This window comes from Melanotaenia boesemani, chromosome 19 (genome assembly GCF_017639745.1).
Source record: "Melanotaenia boesemani isolate fMelBoe1 chromosome 19, fMelBoe1.pri, whole genome shotgun sequence".
In the NCBI taxonomy this organism is placed as follows: domain Eukaryota; kingdom Metazoa; phylum Chordata; class Actinopteri; order Atheriniformes; family Melanotaeniidae; genus Melanotaenia; species Melanotaenia boesemani.
In genome coordinates, this window is record NC_055700.1 from 31,566,244 (window position 1) to 31,579,508 (window position 13,265).

The 13,265-nt window shown below is 47.4% G+C and overlaps 1 protein-coding gene across 1 annotated transcript in view; it reads right to left on the minus strand.

The window, feature by feature from the left end:
* The window catches only part of LOC121629697, a 32,326-nt gene extending 26,141 nt beyond the window's left edge, over nucleotides 1-6,185 (minus strand). Inside the window, exons 1-2 of the mRNA XM_041969420.1 lie at nucleotides 6,146-6,185; nucleotides 5,867-6,024 (exon numbers count right to left, since the gene is read on the minus strand). Of these exons, the coding sequence (XP_041825354.1) occupies nucleotides 5,867-6,003 (137 nt within the window). The 5' untranslated portion in view covers nucleotides 6,004-6,024; nucleotides 6,146-6,185. The remainder of the gene's footprint in view (nucleotides 1-5,866; nucleotides 6,025-6,145) is intronic.
* Between the last annotated feature and the right edge of the window lie 7,080 nt (nucleotides 6,186-13,265).

A 13,265-nucleotide genomic window follows, 5' to 3' on the forward strand; every position in this document is an offset into this window, starting at 1 on the left:
GGGGTGTGAGACAGGGATGCTTGTATGTTGTGTGTGTGTGTCTATACTTTGGATGTTTGTGTGAATGGGGGGGTATGTTTGTGTGCATGCGTATGCATGTGTTAGGATGAGTGGGGGGGTGTCTGGGGAGTGAGAGTGGGAGGGTTGGATGCTGTGTGTGTGCATGTGTTTCTGTGTGTGGTTGGGGCGGGGTTAAGTGCACTTGTGGGGGGGGGGGCCTGGGCGGGCCTGGGGGTGGTGGGCCATGGGTCTGCAGCTGTCCCCATCCTCTCATTCCCCGTTAGGGGTGTGGGAGGGTGAGAACTTTCTGGGGTGGGTGGCGGCTCACTGGCTGCGGTCCCTGAATGGCCCGGTCGTGGGGGGCGGCCTCTCCTGGCCTGTCTTGCCCTGGGGGGCCTTCTGGGGAGCAGGGGTGCCTAATGCCACTAAAGGCTCATCATCCAGAGGGAAGTTTGCTTCCCTCTGGACGTACATCCCCGGACCCCTCTTCCTGCTCTCTCTGTCTCACACACACACACACGTAGGGAGTTGGGAGGCGTGGAGCCATGCGGGGTGGAACGAAGGAGACCATTCAGTGGTCTCCTTGGATGCACCCCTTGGCTGCTCGCCTCTCAGTTTTAATTGCACCGAGACACCAAAACACAAGAAACACAACACACAAACAACACCTGGGGGGCATGGCATGCGGTGCATGGCGGGCGGGGCCACTTAGGTGGCCCAGCTCGCGGCTCATTGCAGTCACTGCCCCTCAATTTTAAACAGTCAGGAGCGGGGAGGGAGAGGGTATTGGGGACCTCTTACACCCCTGCTCCTCCTGTGTGTGGCTGGGGGCGGGCAGGGGGGGGGGGGGGGGGGGTTTCCCCGGGGGCAGGGTCCCGGGGTGGCTGTGCTGGTGGGCTGCTGGCTCTGCGGGGGTTGGGGCTCGCTGTCCGCTGGTCCGCCTGGGGTGTCCCCCACGGGGCATGGTGGATGGGTTGTGTGTGGCATGATTGTGTGGTGGTGAGTAATTGTGGGAGCGGCACGGGGGAGGGTGTAAGTGTGGGGTTATATGGGGTGCAGGTTGAAGTAGATGGGGAGTGGGGGGAGGGGGCCGATAGCACCCTGGTTCCCGGGGTGTGCGGCTGGAACATCGGGGTGTGTGCTGGCCTACGCCGGGTGGCTGTCTGGGGGGGCCTGGTCCTCCTAGGCATGTTGCGGGCCCTCTGCCTTTGGGGGGTGGGGCGGCCGCCTCTGGGCTCCTGGGGCCCTGGGCCCTTCGCTTGGGCTGCCCTGGGTGGGCCGGTCCCTGGTGGGGCCAGCGGCTGCTGATCTTGGCCCACTGGGGCATGTGCCCCGGGTCCGTGGGGGGCTCTTGCTGGGGCTCTCCTCTGCCGCCCTTCGGGTGGGGCTGGAGTCGTCTTTGTGGTGGGGTGGCATGGGTTGGTGCTCCGGGTCTGCTGCTGAGGGCCCGGCCCAGGCCCTGGTCTGCCTCTGGCCTCCGTGGAGGCGAGGTCGCATTTGCATGATCTCACTCACCACTCTTCATCACTGATCACTCCTTGTTTCTCATGCTCTGCATGCTGACACATTCACTGAGTGGTCTAGTGGGTTTTTAATACTAAGCGATAATTATAAAAAAAAAATCTTTTGTATTTTTCCTGTGAGTTAGTATCTGGTCGCTGTTATGTCTTTTTGATTTGATTTGGTTATCATTTAAAAACTCTTAATGACTGGCAGCCCTGTTTTTTTTTTTTTTTGTTTGTTTGTCTTTTTTCTGTGTGTGTGTTTCTGCTTTTGAAAAGTTGTAGGAAATTTTCTGGTGTGTTCATATACAGGTGTAACAGTTTGTTGTCTGGTGATGGTGTGGATTGAAGGGTCGTTTTCCTTCTGTCTGTGATCTTTTTGTCTCCTTTCTTCTTTCCCTTTTGCTCTTTTTGCTATTTTCCATCTTTTTCTGTCCCCTCCGGTCAGGTCCAGCAAGATTACATAGATTCCGTGATTCAAAGTAAAAAAATAAATAAATTAATCACATTATCAAGAGGAGCCTTACCCATAGGCCTCCCCTTGGCAGAGCAAATTTGTTCAGCACAATATAGCAACCAGATTATCATTTTGCTTGCTATGATGCTGGACAGGACAAGTTAAAAAAAAAAAAAAAAGACATTAATATGGCAATTAACTTTGCACACATGATACGTACAGCATTATGCATTGCAAAGAAAACTATCCTTGTGAACTGAAAAAACAAAAATAATCTGTGTATTCAGCAGTTTAGGAATCTCTTAGTTGACCACATCAGTAGTGAGACAATGTCTGCCTCCTCAAAGAACTATTTAGCTGAATCTCATTCCCTCTGGTCCCCTGTGCTTAGTTCCATCACTTAGTATAGGTGGAGGACTGTGACCTCGTTGCTATGGGGGTTTGGGAAATGGCCGGGAGTGACTGGTGGTTGCGGGTTCTTTGTGGTTGCAAGTGGTGCGGGACCGGGCTGCTCTGCAGTGGGGGTGGCTCTGGGTCTGGCCTCGTCGGGGGCTGTGGGGGCCAGCGGTTGGAGTCACCTCGTGGCGGGGGGTGAGGCCACTGGTGGCGCCTGGGTTGGTGGACGTCGGTCTTGGGCCGGGCGGCCGGGCTACTCCGGGGCGGGCTGGGCGGGGGTTCTGGGCTCTGGTGCCCGGGGGTGGTCCTCCTCCCTCCGGGGTGGTGGAGTCCGTGTGTGCCGGGGGTCTGGGCCTGCCCGGATGTGCTGCCGTGGTGTGGGTTGGTGCATGCCCTGGTGTCTGGTTGATGCCCTGGGACCCAGGGTATGGCCCGGGGGCAGGGGGGGTGCAGGGGTTTGAAGGAGGGCTGAGTGGGATTCGGGGGATTATAGGGGGAGGTGCTGGGGTGTGAGACAGGGATGCTTGTATGTTGTGTGTGTGTATGTACTTTGGATGATGTTTGTGTGGATGTAGGGGTATGTTTGTGTGCGTGTGTATGCATGCGTTAGGATGAGTGGGGGTGTGTCTGGGGAGTGAGAGTGGGAGGGTTGGATGCTGTTTGAGTGTTTATATTGTGTGGATGGGGCTGAGAGGGCATATATGAGTTAGGATGAGCGGGAGTGTGCAAGGAAACAGGTGTGTGCATGTGTTTCTGTGTGTGGTTGGGGCAGGGTTAAGTGCACTTGTGGGGGGGGCCTGGGCGGGCCTGGGGGTGGTGGGACGTGGGTCTGCCATCTGTCCATCCTCTCATTCCCCGTTAGGGGTGTGGGAGGGTGGGTAATTTCTAGGGTTGGTGACGGCTCACTGGCTGTGGTTCCTGAGTGGCCCGGTCATGGGGGGGCGGCCTCTCCTGGCCTGTCTTGCCCTGGGGGGGCCTCCTGGGGAGCGGGGGTGCCTAATGCCACTAGAAGTTTGCTTCCCTCTGGATGATGACACACACACACACGTAGGGAGTTGGGAGGCGTGGAGCCATGCGGGGTGGAACGGAGGAGACCATTCAGTGGTCTCCTTGGATGCAACCCGTGGTGACTCGCCTCTCAGTTTTAATTGCACCAAGACACCAACACACAAGAAACACAACACACAATGGCATGCGGTGCATGTCGGGCGGGGCCACTTAGGTGGCCCGGCTCCGGGCTCATTGCAGTCACTGCCCCTCAATTTTAAATGCACACAACACACACTACCTAAACAGTCAGGAGCGGGGAGGGAGAGGGTATTGGGGACCTCTCACACCTCTTTGTGGTTGCCTGTGTGTAGCTGGGGGGCGGGCGGGGGGAGGTGGTTGCTCCGGGGCCGGGTCCCGGGGTGGCAGCACTGGTGGGCTGCTGGCTCTGTGGGTGTTGGGTCAAGGGGGGGTGCTTGGGGCTCGCTGTCCTCTGGTCCGCCTGGGGTGTCCCCCACGGGGCATGGTGGGTGGGTTGTGTGTGGCGTGACTGTGTGGTGGTGAGTGATTGTGGGTGCGGCGTGGGGGAGGGTGTGAGAGTGGGGTTATATAGGGTGCAGGTGGGGAGTGGGGGGAGGGGGCGGATAGCACCCTGGTTCCTGGGGAGTGCGGCTGGACACCGGGGTGTGTGCTGGCCTGCGCTGGGTGGCTGTCTGGGGGGGCCTGGTCCTCCTGGGCATGTTGCGGGCCCTCTGCCTTTGGGGGGTGGGGCGGCCGCCTCTGGGCTCCTGGGGCCCTGGGCCCTTCGCTTGGGCTGCCCTGGGTAGCCAGTCCCTGGCCGGGCTGGCAGCTGCTGATCTTTGCCCACTGGGACCTGTGCCCCGCGACAGTGGGGGGCTCTTGCTGGGGTTCTCCTCTGCCGCCCTTCGGGTGGGGCTGGAGTCGTCTTCGTGGTGGGGTGGCTTGGGTTGGTGCTCTGGGTCTGCTGCTGAGGGCCCGGGGCTCTGGCCCTGGTCTGCCTCTGGCCTCCGTGGAGGCATGGTCGCATTTGCATGATTTCACTCACCACTCTTCATCACTGATCACTCCTTGTTTCTCATGCTCTGCATGCTGACACAGTCACTGAGTTGTCTAGTGGGTTTTAATACTAAGCGATAATTCTTTTTTTTTATTTTTCCTGTGAGTTAGTATCTGGTCGCTGTTATGTCTTTTTGATTTGGTTATTACTTAAAAACTCTTAATGACTAGTTTTTTTCTGTGTGTGTGTTTCTGTTTTTGTAAAAGTTATAGGAAATTCTCTGGTGTGTTCATGTACAGGTGTAACAGCTTGTTGTCTGGTGATGGTGTGGATTGAAGGGTCGTTTTCCTTCTGTCTGTGATCTTTTTGTCTCCTTTCTTCTTTCCCTTTTGCTCTTTTTGCTATTTTCCATCTTTTTCTTTCCCCTCCGGTCAGGTCCAGCAAGATTACATAGATTCCATGATTCAAAGTAAATAAATTAATCACATTATCAAGAGGAGCCTTACCTGTAGGCCTCCCCTTGGCAGAGCAAATTTGTTCAGCACGATACAGCAACCAGATTATCATTTTGCTGCTATGATGCTGGACAGGACATTAAAAAAAAAAAAAAAAAAAAAAAAGAAGGTGGTCCTGATGAAGAGGACGACCTGGTACTAGAAGGCAACTGAACGACATCTGTGAGAGATCCAGGAACATGCACAGACTGCATGGTGGGGATTTATGTTTCAGTACGCTATCACAAGGCTTTTTTAAAAGAATTAAATTCCATTACGTTTCTGTGGATCATTGCTTATTTCAAGGGTCTGTTCTTAAAGCTGAATTTTGAGTTATTAGGTATTTTAAATGAATATGTTTTTCTATCAGAGAGAATGTAGAATTCCAATTTCTTTAAATTTCTGTTGCGTGACTACATTATTTCTCTGAAGACAGACAGCACCTGCTCCTCGCACTCTGCCCAATATTCTGCGGCCATTAATAAAAGTTTGTTCCATGGATTTGTTTAATAGAGTATCTAAATCAATGTAGAGGAATAACGTCACACAGAGTATTAGAATGTGTTCACTAGCTCTGCATTGATCCATTATCTGGAGTGCATTTGCTTGGACTTGTGGAAAGGGCAACCAATCAGATGTCAGGAGCTGCCCACTGGCTTTGATGGACTAGGTTGACAGATAAAATAAATTCATGATGCACTGCAGCGCAGGACCATGAATTAATTAATTACATAGTGAAATAATTATATATGTTTTTACATACATTCATTTGTATTTTAATGAATTAATTATACATTTAATAACACATTAATGTATTTAATTATCATTTCAATTATTTAATGACACATTTAATTAATTCATTGTGTCATTTTTACTCCTCCATAAGTCCCAGGCTGAAATGAATATTATCCTATCCACAGTCTTTTATTAAGATCTAACAAACCCCCAGTGCTTGCTTCATATATCTGGTTTCTAGTTTTATAGAAGGCAGAAATAAAAAGCTGCTTCTTACATGAGCAGAGAACTTTTCTCTATCCGGTCCTGCTCCAGCTGCAATTTCATTCCATACTCTCGCACTCGGATCTCCCAGACGTTCTTCATGATGGAGGCATCGCAGCCGACCACCTCCGTTCCCTTCTCACTGGACATCTTCAAGCCCCTGCAAACTTCCTGCACATACAGAGACAAAGAACCTCTGAAGAATTAATTAAACCAAAGCTTCCTCCTTTTTGGATGCCAATACAATATCCAGAAGCCCCCAGAAGGCTGCAGAGAGATGGATCAGCTGTACCTCGCACTGGTGATAATCTGGGTGATTTGCACTGCAACTCTGCTGACAGCTCTACTGATATATACTCGCCTTCGGGAGTCTTTAACCAGCAGCTGCTGGATATTTAAGGAGCTGTCCAAACTAAAAATATAACACACAGGGCGATGTTATGCCTTCTTTTAAACACCTGTCAGCAGTTTTTACATACGTTTCAACAGTAAGCTTAATGTTTCCACTAAAGTCTGAGGTTTCTGCCTTGAAATGTGATTCTAGTTTGTTATGGTTATAAAAAACAGATTTTAGTCTCACCCATGGTTGATATGTTTGGACAGCCTGTTCTCCATGAAAAGATGCTGCTATTTGTCATTCCTGGAAACCTAAATTATGTACAGTATGTATGTCACACACGTGCAGAGACAGAACATGCTTTCCTTTTTCCTCTCTAAACCCAAGCCCATTATTTTTCTAAACTTAACTTGGTTGCCAGTTTAAAGGGAAAAAAGGGCAAGGACACCAGAAAATGGCAGTCTCTGCTCTGCACCACATGCAGGCTTTCTGTGTAATCCATTTCAAAACACATCTCAAAATCTTTAGGAGTTGCAGAAAAACCATGCATGCAAGAAACTGTTCCCAAGTCAACACACCGCCAGTTACATCAAACAGGGAGATGGTAGTAGAGATCCTGTGGTCCAGCCAATGTTGGAAGAACAGTGATCTTTTTTTCAGTTATTTCCAAACTTTTCTAAATGGTCATCTTCTAAAGCGAGAAGTTGTGAGAGAAACATAATTTGCAGGCAAGAAGACACTTAGAATCCTCTTTCTAAGGAAAGAGTACCCGATGATTCAGAAGGAGAATAGTTGACTTTAAAATGCAGGAAAGCCACCGACATGTTTGACTAACGCTATGTTGCCAGTAAAAGAACATGTCACAAGTTGTATTAGGGGAAATTTCTAGGTGGACAAGTTCAAAATGCAAGGAAATTTACATTTTTTTGTACTGTATGTGTGTATGGTCTTTTTTTCTGTTTTTCATAATAAAACAGGCCACTGATGGATCGTTGGCAAGGAGGGGGGTAGACATCTGCATGTGGTCCTACTTCTGCAACCGTAGCATTAGTCAGTGAAACTGTGTATAGTAAGACCCATATATAAAGGATTCAAGGATCAGTTAGAAGGAGTTCTGACTGTAGCAGGCAACAGACTCCGTATCGTATTAGTCCAGGGGACTGATAACACGAACCCAGGATTCTGTATTTGCACATTTCTCATATCAATAATAATTAATAAATTAGTTAACTTGAGAGAAGTAGTCTGTCATATTTTGATCCATCAAAGAACGCGCTGGAGGAAAACCTCAGGTAAAAGAAATTAGTAGGAACAGTATCTAATGACTAAAATTGTGGGAATTTGTAAGTATCTGTTTAGTTTTACTCAGAAAAGAAGTACCTGTTCGATTACTTGTTTATTTAAAGGTTTTCTTCAACATTTGCAAAAACTAGAACTGAAATTTTGTAGTGGATCGTTAATAATGAGACTCCAGTTATCAGTTGACTAACAATAATGTGATTGTTTCACTATTAATGGTGTTCTTTTATATTCTTTTCAGTATAATAACGGCTTAATGGCACATGTTAAGAGTCAGCATTCAGTAGATTTCTGTTAAACTTGCCAGTCTACATATTAGATTTTCAGTTTTTCATTTATGTGTGCTTTGATTTCTTTAGATCTTTTTATTGCAGCATTTCTGACTTTGTATTAAAAAATTCCCATTTCTGTACACACCCCTCACTTTGATCATCAAATGTTTAACCAATAAGCTTTTTAGCGTTTATATTAAATTCATGGTCTTTCAGTGAAGAGTTGTTTAATTTCCTCTTAATGAGGAGTTTTTTTTATTGTCCACCAAGTTTAATCAATATGTTTGTGATCAGCAAGTGGAGCTGCTGAGAGGGATCATCAACAAACTGCAGCGATGAAGATGACAATAAAAAAAAGTAAATTCTAGATTTTAAAGTTGCTGTTAGACCAAGTAAAACCTGTTAAATTAAGATGAAAAGAACTCCAGGTGTCTACCAAAGAATGATCAGAACATAAAATTAAGCTATTTATCAGATTCTCTTCCTGTTTAAGGTTTTTTTCTAAAGAGAGCATGAACTGCACAAACTACTTTTGCATCTAAATTTTTGACCAGAGTAAAAACGCGACACCATGAAATGAGATTTTAATTTGGCTATAGATGCCATGTCAGTTGAACTCAAACATGTTGCAAAATTGCAAAGAGATTTTTTTATAGTAGAAAATCAGAGTGAGGCAGATATCATACAAACATGCTGACTGACCTTGAATGATGCTGTTCTCATTGTACATCAGAAAAGAGGATTTTTCATCTATCAGAGCAAAGGAGCTTCTGAAGGCGGCTTTGTTGCCTCCTCTCGAGCGTTCCTGATTAGCGGCCAGTTTGTATCTGATTGCTCTGTTTCTGGAGATAATGGCTCGGATTGTAACCACTGTAGTAATATAATAAACTACTTTACTGACATCAGTCAGACACCTGCAGCTGATCCAGAACTCTGCAGCTCCAGTCCTCGTTAAGACCAAGAAAGTGGACCACATCAGTCCAGCTCTGAAGAACTGGCAATCCTCCGTAGAACTGCTCCATTATGGCAAAAATAATCACGATTTTCTAGATTATTTAACACAACTATTCGTTATTCACTCTAATAATGTGAATTTCTATCTATCTATCTATCTATCTATCTATCTATCTATCTATCTATCTATCTATCTATCTATCTATCTATCTATCTATCTATCTATCTATCTATCTATCTATCTATCTATCCATCCATCCATCTATCCATCTATCTATCTATCTATCTAGTAACTATCTATAGCTAGCTATAGTTTGTCTTGTTCTTGCCGGTGTGATCTGAAAAAATGAGTCTGGAGACATTTTGTTTTCATGTTGAAATCTGCGTCAATAAAATGTAGCATGAGATTTATATCCGGCTTTATGGTGCAGCTTGAACCATATCGGTGGCGAAACATTGGACTGTAGCCACGTCCTTCACATCACCCTCACCACACTCATCATCCAGGGCAGGAGAGATGCTGGTTTTTGGAGAGATAAAAAGTTCTGTTGGTTTCCAACATTTGTCTCTCTGTGTCTCTGGGAGCTGCTGGATTACTTAGTCTCAACTCTTCAGTCTAACTGAGAGGTGATGCAATCAGCTCAAAAGCAGTCTGCAGATTTCATCCATGCATTTCTCAAAGCTGTATTTAAATCTTCCAACACCCTGAACTTTCTTACCTGTATTTGATAAAGACAATTTCCCCAATCCCTTCAGTCCCCCCCAGTTAACATCTGACATGACACCTACATGACAGAAAATTTAACTCCTCTAGAGCAACCTCCAGGTAACTTGAACCTATACAGAGGCTCAGCCCGGGGACGGAAACTTAAAAAAAGGAGACTGTAAAGTGTGTGCAATCCATGACCCATTTCCTCCTCCACCAGATATCCTTAGCTGGGACTGATTTACAGCACAGATATTTGTGAGAGGCAGATATTCTGACATGTTGCTGGTGGTAAAAATAGAGTTGTACAAGCTGTCCCCATGTCTCCACTGTGACATGAGTTCTGGACATCCATCAGAATCTGAATCTTTATCAGCCAAGAAGGCAATAAGATTTAAAATATGGATAAGGATAAAGTCAGGTTCAGGAGGTCAAACCTTCAATTATTCTATTCAGTCCACCTTTATTTGTATAGCTCTATTTCACAACAACGTCATCTCAGAACTTTACAGACAAATCAATACAATTTATAATCAATAACAACCTCATTAAGGAAAACCAACAGCTTGTATTGAACCTTGACTTTGATCCTCAATCCTGAGCTGCAAGAGGCAAAAGGAAAAACTCCCTTTTAACGGGAAGGACAAACATCCGGCAGAACCAGAACCAGGACCAGGACCAGGACCAGGACCAGGACCTGGCTCAGAGAGGGCAGCCACCTGCCTGGACCGGTTGGGGTGAGAGGAGAGCAAAGAGAGACCAGCAGACCCTGCAGCTTTTATCCAGGAACACCTGCTGAGAGAAGAAACAGGTTAATGATGTCGATACTGTTATATGTTTATACGTGGAGGATGAGGAGCAGTCACCGATTCTGTTCATAACTTTTATGGATAGAATTTCTAGGCGCAGCCGAGGTGTCGAGGGGATCCGGTTCGGTGGCCTCAGGATTGGGTCTCTGCTCTTTGCAGATGACGTGGTTCTGTTGGCTTCATCGGGACGTGATCTTCAGCTCGCACTGGAGCGATTCGGAGCCGAGTGTGAAGCGGCTGGGATGAGAATCAGCACCTCCAAATCCGAGACCATGGTCCTCAGCCGGAAAAGGGTGGAGTGCTCTCTCCGGGTCTGCGATGGGGTCCTGCCCCAAGTGGAGGAGTTTACATATCTCGGGGTCTTGTTCACGAGTGAGGGAAGGATGGAGCGAGAGATCGACAGGCGGATCGGTGCGGCCTCCGCAGTGATGCGGGCTCTGCATCGGTCTGTCGTGGTGAAGAGAGAGCTGAGCCGAAAGGCAAAGCTCTCGATTTACCGGTCGATCTACGTTCCTACCCTCACCTATGGTCATGAGCTGTGGGTAATGACCGAAAGAACGAGATCTCGAATACAAGCGGCCGAAATGAGTTTCCTCCGCAGGGTGGCCGGGCTCTCCCTTAGAGATAGGGTGAGAAGCTCGGTGATCCGGGAGGGGCTCAGAGTAGAGCCACTTCTCCTCCACATCGAGAGGAGCCAGATGAGGTGGCTCGGGCATCTGGTTAGGATGCCTCCTGGACGCCTCCCTGGTGAGGTGTTCCGGGCACGTCCCACCGGAAGGAGGCCCCGGGGCAGACCCAGGACACGCTGGACAGACTACATCTCTCGGCTGGCCTGGGAACGCCTCGGGATCCCTTCGGATGAGCTGGTGAATGTGGCCGGGGAGAGGGAAGTCTGGGTTTCCCTGCTTAGGCAGCTGCCCCCGCGACCCGACTCCGGATAAGCGGAAGAGAATGGATGGATGGATGGATGGATGGATGAGGAGCAGAGAGATGAAGAGTCCAGTGCTTCATGGGACGTCCTTCAGCAGTCTCAGCCTATGGCAGCACAACTAAGAGATGGCTAATACACAATGTTTCAGGTAGTGAGAGGATTTCAGACTCTAATAGGCAATGATTTAGAAAGACAATGATGTGTTGGGCCATGAGGACAGTCCTCACAGACGTCGTTATTCCATAAAATATCCGTCCATCCATCCATCCATCCATCCATTTTCTGCCGCTTATCCGGAGTCGGGATGCGGGGGCAGCTGCCTAAGCAGGGAAACCCAGACTTCCCTTTACCCGGCCACATTCACCAGCTCATCTGGAGGGATCCCGAGGCGTTCCCAGGCCAGCCGCGAGATGTAGTCCGTCCAGCATGTCCTGGGTCTTCCCCGGGGCCTCTTTCCGGTGGGACGTGCTCGGACCACTTCACCAGGGAGGCGTCCAGGAGGAATCCTAACCAGATGCCCGAGCTGATTCTCATCCCAGCCACTTCACATTCGGCTGTGAATTGCTCCAGTGAGAGCTGAAGATCACGGCCCGATGAAGCCAACAGAACCACATCATCCACAAAGAGCAGAGACCCAATACTGAGGCCACCAAACCGGATCCCCTCGACACCTATCCATAAGATAATTCAGTGGAAATGAGCAGAGACTTACTGATAAACACGTTAACAAAGGGATCTCTATCAGCCTCGCTGGATCCCAGCAGATGTTGTCTTCTCACTATCCTCTTCCTCCTGCTGTGATGAAGGAGATCAGTTTGCTTCAGTAGATTTTAAACTATCTTATGTGGAAAACCTGAGTACTGACTTCTTAAAAAGCAGCTTTTTCTACTATGGCTGGAAGCTTAGTTAGGCCTGGTACACACATAACGATATTCGGGCTGGTTTAGTCTCGTTTTTTTTTTTTGCCTCTTCTCGACCTTGGACGGAAAACGCCTGATCATCGTAAGATTTCCCTGTACAATCATCATTTGGTCTATGGTGTGTTATGAGCCAATATGTCCTGATAATACGCTCCCAAACGGATTGTAGCCGACAATCGGAAATATTGCACATAAATAAAATGAAATATGTCAATATTTCAGAGCCAATTTCTCAGGAACGCCGACGAGTCGTGCATTCTGGCTGCGTGGATGGTGATGTGGTACAGAATGTAGCCAATCAGAGAGCGAGCTGGCTGGGGAACAAGGAAGTAAATAAAGTCCGTGTTCACACCGTCTCCACTCTGTTTTTTTTTTGTTAAGTTCTGGCTTTTTCTGTTAACAATAGTCCCAAGACCACCATCATTCCCTTGTCCCATATGTCCTCTTCCATGCTGTGTGTTGTGTTTTCCGGTTCTTACTACGTTTCTTCTTCTACGTTTCGATGTTTGTCCGGCTCGGAGGACTAGATTGTAGATCAGTTGCGGGACAGTATCTTCATGTGTGTGCTGTTATGTGATTACATTTTCAGAGCCACCACACACATGACGACAAAACTGATTTTTTTTATCTTCACGTATGAGGTCTCAACCAAATAAGCAATCTCATAAAATGCAAAAAAATCATTATTTGTGTACCAGGTCTTAAATACAGGACTCATCATTAACTGTGGAGGTTAAGAAACTTTTCACAAAAAGTTCAGGATATTCAACTTTTGGGTGAAATTCAGGCTATAGTCTACTATTATTATTTATGTAGGACCTTCAAGCAGAATCAGGCCGTGTTAATTCCTTCATCTAAAAGAACTGAAACAAAATCTGACAACAGCAGTGGGTATGTCACAACATAAGATGTCAATGTCTCAGTAACTTCTCATGTGTTCCTACAGTATTTTAGACGTACTGTTCTAAGCTGCTTTTTTAAGCTACATTATTTATTAAATGTGTATTTTAATGAATCTGTAGCTAAAACTAAATTAATTTAAAACTAAAAGATTGCAAACTCTGCCTATGTGTTTGTAAAAAGACAAGTTTCTTTTTCTCATCGTTTGATTTTACCAGCAGGGGGCGACAGAGAGCTGAATGGAACGTCATCGTTCAGGCTGGAATCAAAGATCGTCTATTTGA